Source organism: Pollicipes pollicipes, unplaced genomic scaffold (assembly GCF_011947565.3).
Source record: "Pollicipes pollicipes isolate AB1234 unplaced genomic scaffold, Ppol_2.1 Scaffold_5724;HRSCAF=6776_pilon_pilon_pilon, whole genome shotgun sequence".
Taxonomy (NCBI): Eukaryota; Metazoa; Arthropoda; class Thecostraca; order Pollicipedomorpha; family Pollicipedidae; genus Pollicipes; species Pollicipes pollicipes.
This window is the reverse complement of record NW_023596746.1, coordinates 28,604,462-28,612,736: the sequence shown is the minus strand read 5'-3', so window position 1 is coordinate 28,612,736 and position 8,275 is coordinate 28,604,462. Positions and strand designations below refer to the sequence as shown.

General features: G+C 52.9%; 1 protein-coding gene across 1 annotated transcript; it reads right to left on the bottom strand.

Annotated features, from left to right (window-relative positions):
* Positions 1 to 2,498: 2,498 nt before the first annotated feature.
* LOC119102907 (protein odd-skipped-related 2-like) lies at positions 2,499 to 6,610 on the bottom strand. The gene is given in 6 exon segments (XM_037226357.1): positions 2,499 to 2,609; positions 2,723 to 2,844; positions 2,847 to 2,953; positions 5,382 to 5,440; positions 5,442 to 5,626; positions 6,541 to 6,610. Coding segments are annotated over 6 exon segments (654 nt in total).
* Positions 6,611 to 8,275: the final 1,665 nt, after the last annotated feature.

Genomic DNA, 8,275 nt, shown 5'->3' with positions numbered 1-8,275 from the left:
GAGTTTGGAGGCCGACTGTGGGTATTGCTTTGGCCCTGTAGATCTTTTATGATTATTGTGCGCTCACCAATTGGGATATAAACCTCATAGTACTTTTGACAGGTAAAGAAACCTGTAAGTTCATGTGAGCAGGAAAGGACGTACAAGAAAAAAGTCAAATTGTTCACACAGAATAGACATCCGCCATCCATCGCCACCGCCACCCACATCGACTCCGCCAGCACCTTAAAACTGGCATGGTCCTTCGGAGAAAGAGTGGTGTTGCATGTGCTTCAAAACATTAGGAGTTAACACACTCCTCAGACTTGATCCTCCAAATGTCTGCCTGTGGGGATACTGGAACAAAGCCGTTTGCAAAAGCAAGGAAGGCTGCCAATCGGCACAACCCAGCAAAGGCATCGACGTCACCCTTTGTTTGGTGTTAGCGTAATGCGCGTGCACATTACGCACCGCATACCAAATGCCAGAGGACGCCGTGAGCACGACATGGACAGAGAACCAGAGAATGTCGTGAGCACGGCATGGGCAGAGAACCAGAAGACGTCGTGAGCACGGCATGGACAGAGAACCAGAGGTCATCGTGAGCATGGCATGGACAGAGAACCAGAGGACGTCGTGAGCATGGCATGGACAGAGAACCAGACGATATCGTATGCACGGCGTGGACAGAGAGCGTGTGTTCTATAGCTGCAAACGCTGCGAATTAGATGAGAGGAAGAGGATTTATGCATAATAAATTGGGGAAACATCCATGATCTTTAAGCGCTGAGACAACAACATCTTACATCTTAAGGCTATCACTTCCGACAAATGAGGCATACGTAAAACCCCTATTTGTGCGCACCGTTTTGAGCGTGTGCTGAATTCATTGTCTTGCATGAATGACCAAAGGTTATGGCATAATGCTTAAATTTACAGCGAAGCATACGCAACTATTGAGTGAAAATGTGCTGAAGCTTTGACGCATATGTAGTATTATTTTCAATGGAGCAGGTTCAATTAATGTCGGGTGTATTGTAAATATTTGAGATAAGGTCATTTTTCACCGGAGCATTAATTTAGGGACGTTTGGTGACGTTTCCCATGGCGTAAAAAACCAGCTTTATTCAAAGTTTAGTGTTTGTGCACGTTTCATTTTCATTTGCGGTGCATTGGTAGCAACTTTGTCCATAAACGCGAAACCGTGCAATGCACGAGCGGAAAACCTGTTATCTCTGGAATTATTTCTGCCAAGTTTGCAGTGTCCGTCAGGAATTGCCTCACGCAAGTCCTAAGCTGGCTTGCTCACTCGCTGACTACCTTTGCTGCCCCCCCCCCCCTCCCCATATTAATCCCCTTCGCTGGTCCATCTCCATGTCTGTCCCTCGCCGGCTCCTCCCCCTACTGACTTCCTTTCCTCGCTGGCTACATATCATTCGCCGAGTTCCTGCTCTTCACCGGTTCCCCACGCCCTCTGCCTCTCTCCTAGTAACCCGAAAAACGGAGTGCCAAAATACTATATCAAAAGCAACATGAGCAAAAATCTACAACCATGCTATAACTGTTAGCTGCTGCTAGCTGTTCAGTCTGTTGATGCAGTCGTTTGTTTAGTTAGGGAGGTACTGTTTTTACCAAGAGAGGTATTGTTTTTATTTGAAGAGATGCTCAGAGACCATGTTGCATATGCGAATACGTGCACTGGACGTGGACTCGCGTGATAGGCACTGAGTGCACAACATCGCACCGGTTTAAGCCATGACAGCAATTGTTTTACGCAACCAACATCCACCTGGCAGCTAGTTTTTAGAGAAAAGCCAGCTACACAAATGGTTTCAAGAGAGTATTGAAAGAAACAATTGTGATCTGTGCCCTTGGTCACAGTATTCCGAATGAATTTAGAGTAAAGTTACCTGCAATACCGTAGGTTTGTTAAGTCTAGATTGGCATCTCTAAGATACGCATTTTTAACTTTATTTAGGTGCGCTAGTCATGGCAATACAATCTATTGTAGCTACAACAATGAGCTGTTTCGTAATACATTTCAATTAGGTGTCAAACGAGGCAATGCCCATATTTTTCGTACATAAAAGACTTTAACAAGCCTATCTTCACGAACATTTCAAGGAAATAGAACAATCACATGCTGACGGTAGGCATTCAAACACTGAGCATTTTAGCGCGAGGACAATGGCATCATGTACGTCTCGGTCAGCCGTCCACACGTTGAGCTGGATGCCGCCTGACATTCAAATATCATGGCCGATGGCAAGTGTCGGTCCTCGCGCACCAGTGAAGACGTACAAGCCCCTGTAACACGAAGGGCTCTCATCACATGACGCAGCCGGCGCGTCGCGGTCGAGCTATGTACATCAGAGTTCATCATCATTGTACAGGCTGGCCTGCTCCCGGGCAGGACGAGTCCGACTCCTCGCGCACGTCGGGGAACGCTCCATCGCGAGGCACCGGCAGTTACGGTTACACCACCGGGCCCGCCTATAGCGCGGCCGCCTGTCGCCGGATTACGACATGAGCGACTCTATGCTGAACTTGGCGACTTTCGCCGTCACGGTGGGCGCGGGCGCGCCGCGGGCGGCCTCCAGCTGCTGCGCCTTGTCCTGCGACATGTGCTGCTGGAGCGGCAGCGGCGGGCGCGCGGTCCGTCCGGCTCCGCCGCCTCCTCGCTCGCGTCGCTGGCCTCCTCCAGGCCCAGTGTATGCGTCAGCCGTGGCGGCGCAGGTCGCACCGCCCGTCGGAACACCTTGCCGCAGTCAGTGCAGCAGTAGGGCTTGATGTCGGTGTGCGTCAGCAGGTGGGTCTTCAGGTTGGAGCGCTGGTTGAAGCTGCGGCTGCACGTGGGACAGCGGTGCGCGACTCCTCCATGTGCAGGATCTTGTGTACGGCCAGCGTGCGCGACTGGCAGAAGCCCTTGCCGCACACACCGCAAGTGAACGGCTTCTCCTTCGAGTGGATGTACCTGTGGACAGGAGGGCAACGCTGTTAGAAGCTGACCGTGTTACGAGAACCGCTGCAAACAACGTGTCTGTTTCCGTCACTCCCCCTTCACTTCCACTCTCTCGCTATCCCTTCCGCCTTTTCCTCTCTCTAGCTCTCCCTTACCCTATGCATATTATATATATAATATATATATATATATAATATATTATTATACATATGTATCATTATTCGATCCTTCTTTCTCGTTCTCTTTCATATTATTTTCCTTTTTCGCTTTCCCTGTCTGCCCTTTCCGTCTCTCACCCTGTATAACATCGCTTCCTACCTCCTTCCATCCATCGCCCTTCTGCCTGCATGTGGTGCAACTTGTGCTGGCAGACATGGAGTCAGCAGTTCTCCAGCAGTATCTAGCCTACGTTCATGTGCATTATCCAGCAATGCAGGCACGGACCACATCTGTGGTGTATGCAACACGCGACGACGATGGCAAAGGTCACGCTCAGCAGCTGTGACGTCACTTCCGCCCGTTTTCACCGAGACAGCGCGTCTGAAACTCCCCGCCCACCAGCGTCCATCCCGCAGCGCCGCGCCACCCACACAGATCCCACGTGACACGTGACACACGCTGAACCCGCGAGCGGCGTGACGCAGTGCCTTCGCTCATCTGCATCACCTTCCGCCCAGCTGCTGCGGCGTCGGGCCGCCACGGCGGCATGCCCGCCGCCCAACGTATGGCCACTAAATTCGCAATAAACATCATTGATGGGGATGTTACAATGTTATTCTCGGCAGTGATTAGCCAGCCGGTTTATTGTTGCTGGCAGCATTTATTGGGCGTAAGTCAAATGCGGAGGTGATTTAACGAAGCATAAAGCTCTATTACGATGACTAAATCACTGACGTATTGTGTGCCGAACGATCCCTGCAAGGCACACTTTTATTCTCCATCCCGCAACGATATTGATAAATTATGAAAGCTGCAGATATATGGCGGCGCGTTGGCCAGCCAAGTTATGAGTCGTTTTAAGCGTCCCACCTGCCATTTAAAAATCAATTGGGTGGTCCCTCCGTTGACGAGACCAACTACGTGCTGTTCCAAGAGCTGTAAATATGGCCCTATTCCAGGGAGAGGTCGGACACTGCAAGAAGGCCGGATCATGCTCGCAGGTACTGACAGGCCTGCGTCTTGGCAGATGTGATGTCTCCAGGAATACAAAGGTGCTGCGGATTCCGGGTCCTCGACTCCTACTCAGGCGGATGTGGTTACGCCAGGTGCTGCCGTGATTCGACTGAGAGCTTCCGTTTCCTGGATATCAAAACTGCATGCAAAACCATCGCCGCTACACAATTCGATTCAAAACACGCCAATGGACACAGGGCAGAAGTGGATGCATGCTAATACAGATAGCCATGAAGGTAGCGTCTTCATATTCAAATCAAGGCATCACGTATTCAGTAAGTACGCTGCACGTGACTAAATGAAGTACCGGACAAAGAAGTTCAGCGGCCAGACGGTACTGCACCCTGGCCGTGATTTCATCCGTACGTGATAAGGATTGCCTTGGCTACACCTAGCTTAATACGTTACAGACCATCCCAATGATAGCTCGGGGCACGATTACACGATAGATTGTTCGAGTATTGGCAGGCAAGCGCCGATAATGGTGAGAGGCGCGCCGCAAATTAAACCGACGCTGCTGTTTATGCAGGCAAGGTTCCGTGTTCAGTTGGGCGGATCTCACCGCGGCAAATTACCATGCAGGAGGCATGGTCGTCTCACATTGCCTGTCGACGTATGCCACAGAGAACAGACCAGGGTAGCCGCACGACTGGATGACGTTACATACATGTGCCCTCCCTCCTGTGCTCCAGATGATCGTCGGGCTCGACTGCCAGCCCCGCGGAGGACTGCTGTATCGGGGAGATGACAACTGCTTTCTGCGGGACAGCAGCCCTCGTCTCTAGGCCCTGAGATGGCTCTGGAGACCGCAGTGTATCTCTTACAGTCCTTGTCTAGGTCCCTGAAGTGTTCCTGGGGACGACAGCTCTTGTCTCTGGTCCTGAGGACAACAGCCCTTGTCTCTGGTCCTGAGGACAACATCTCTGGTCTCTGGCCCCTTGGGGTGGTCCTGTGGACAGCATTCCGTCACCTGCGGCCCCCCCCCCCCTGGGGTAGGTGATACTGGTGCATCTGTTCTCGCCTGTGCTTGTTCGGAAGGCCTTGAGAACAGCTGTTTCCACCTGTGATCCCGCTTTAATCACGCTGATACGAGTCTCGTCTCTGGTGCACGGGATAGTTTGCTGATGCCAATGCTCACCTGTGGTCTCTGAGTAGACCTGTATTATAAAGGAGTTCCCATCTGACTGGTTCATGCACCAGTTCTCACCCGAGCTCACCTGAGCTTACCTATGGTCTCTGAGATGGTGCTGAGAGCATCAGTTCTTACCTGTGGTCCCTGAGGTGGTCCTGTCGGCGAAAGGCCTTGCCGCAGATGTCGCACGAGAAACGGCCGCTCGTCCGTATGCGTGCGCTCGTGGATCAGCAGGTTGTAGCTCTTGGTGAAGTGGCGCTGGCAGTACTTGCAGATGAACTGTTTCTTCGGTCGGGCGGCGCGGCCGCGACTTGGTGCCGGCCGCCGCGTGAAGGGAAGGCCCAGGCCGGGGAAGAGGGCGGGCAGCAGCAGCGGCTGGTACTGCTCCAGCGCCGGGAAGGCGGGCAGCACGGCGGCCGCCGCCCCGGTCGGCGTCGCCTCTGTCGCCGACTCGGCCAGTCGCGCGAAGTCAAACTTACCGGCAGCGGCGGCGGCGGCGGCGCTGCGGGCCTTGCTCAGGTCGGCATCTGCGAGAAGGTGGAGAGGAGGCGCTGCGAGCGCAGTGACTGCTGCAGCGCCAGGTACGACTCGAGCGGCCGTCAGGCCGTACGGCGGCGCCGCACCGGCCGCCGGCACGGCCGAGAACGCCGACGCGGCGGCCGGCGGCGGCTGCAGTGGCGCGGGGTGACGTCATGACGGGGAGCGGCGCGGCGTGTGACCGGCCCCCGGGCGGCAGCGGGCGGCGACTGAGAGGCGGCCGGGACGGTAGCTGGCCGCGGCCCGCCGCTCCCGCCCCGCCGGCCGCCGTCCCCCGGCTTACGCATGCGCCGCCGCCGCCGCCTCGCCGTCTGATTGGCCGAGATAGGCCGCGGTGTGCGCCTGCAATCGGCGGCTGGACGCGAAAATGGCCGGCCGCGCCGACGGAGCGGCGTCGATTGTCGGCGGCGTCGATCGCGGCAGCTGCTGACGTTTCACGTATGGCACCGCTCCGCCGGCTGACTGGCTGAGGTATGGCCGCGCCCCGCTGGTCATTACCGGTGGGCAGGTGAATTGAAAGATAAGCGGTGACAAATTCGGCCCGTCGGGCGGGGACCGCTTCATTGTGAGGCGGCCTGCTATCGCCGACCGGCCGCGTGGCTCGGGGCGTACACGATCGCCGCGGAGGGCGTCACCCCGTGCCAGCTGATGAATGCCAGCTGGCGTGCGGCGGTGCCTCTGCCCGCACCACATGGCGTCACAGCAGCGCCGACCGGCCGGCCGGGCGGGGCTGGACGCTGAGCTGGCTCGTGCTGACTGGCCGTATTCTGCAGCGGATTGATCTGCATCTGACCATTGCCGTTGGGCTGCTTCCACTCTGATTGCATCCGGCTTGTGGTCAGTCCGGGCGTGAGGTTCATTGCCCCGAACCGTATCTCAGCCTGGGTGTGTGACGCATGGCACTAATGTATATCCCGCGCACCTCGTGTATTGATGAGAACGGCAGTTGCTCGTTTTTCTGTCGCCATCCTAGACAATAGGCGTAGTTTGTTTGCTAATAGTGACAGCAAAAGAACGGTGTCTGCATCTCTTGCACATCAAAGCGATCGGTCCTTCTAAAAACCTTCCCAACTTAACTGCGCAGCTGATCACCTCCACAGATGACCAGCAGCAGAGTTGTTGCCAGTTTGGTACGGTTTTCTTAGATCGCTGCGGTGCCATGGCCAAAATTATGGCGATTATGTTAGGAGCTACTATACTTGGTACTGGCGTACCAAATGCAACGAAAAAAAAACTCAATGAGAAGCTCAAGCTTTGCCGAGGCAACTGAGCGTAAGGAGAGAGTCGTGTGTGAAACAAGAGACGAAATCCATTTAATCAGTTAGAGGTGAGGTATTTGCTAATGCAATGTATTGAACAAGACATTTTCCTTCGGCTCAGTTCTTTCGAGCCGTTTATTTAAAAAGATCTGCACCAACTCTGGCGACATTCATGCTGGTGGTAGTTCGTTGTTGACACAGTACAATTAAAAGACGATATGCCCATCCATTCATTTGCAAGCTGTCGCAAACTGTTTCGATCGAGATCTATAGCCAAATGTCAATGCATGACTATTTTGTAACGTTTCCTGTAACAGCCAGGGAAGAAGAAGTTCAGTAGAAATAATTATGTGTACAATGATGCCATGATCTTAACTGACGCCAAGCTGAGCAGACCCAACGTCCGTAATAAATATGACCTTGAGATGTACCTAGCCAAGAGAAAAGACGAACAGATCTGCATGTCTGTTAGCCTGAGTTATTTGTTGAGTGTGACCACGTTGTGACACTAGATCCTTTCACCTGCCATCACTTTTTATGGCGTCATCAAGCAGAGCCATATTCGTTGCATAGTTTGAGATGACTGACAGTCAACTCGTCGAAAGCTGAATCTTGGAATATGTTCTCAGCCAAAAAAGTATATTTTGCATAAGAGCAGAACTACAGCACGGCCAGTGTTTCAGACCCCCTTGATATTCTCCAGGAGCCTAGTGTCGTAAGTGGTTTGACCTTCAGCTGATTGACTCAGTGAAATCCTAAGCCCCTCTGGTTTCTGAGCTATATGCTGGCGAAAATGGGGAAAGGCATATCGCGGAGTGCATTTCAGTCACCTCGGCAATGATGACGTCATAAAAACCTCATTCAGATCTTACCTTTCCATCATACCTGCGGCGATCAAAACCAAGAAAAGTATAATTGTCAAGGCGTTCGTATCTGGCTTTCGTGAGCACGATTTCCAGATATAACGGCCGTCAACTGGTTCTCAATCGATGTTATGCTAGATACGATGGCGTGATCAAGCCATGACGCATTGAGGAGCATAATTACCACGCTGAAAACCGTACTGTTAAAAGCAGTCTCTTCTACGTAAAAAGCATATTGCTAGTTAAAGTGAGCTTATTTCATCATATCTGAAGCTTGCTTAGATATCTTCAAACATGAAACATTCCCCTTTAATAGAAGATGGAACAATACGCCACGGCAAAAGTTCCGTGCAAGTCATACCATTTTTGG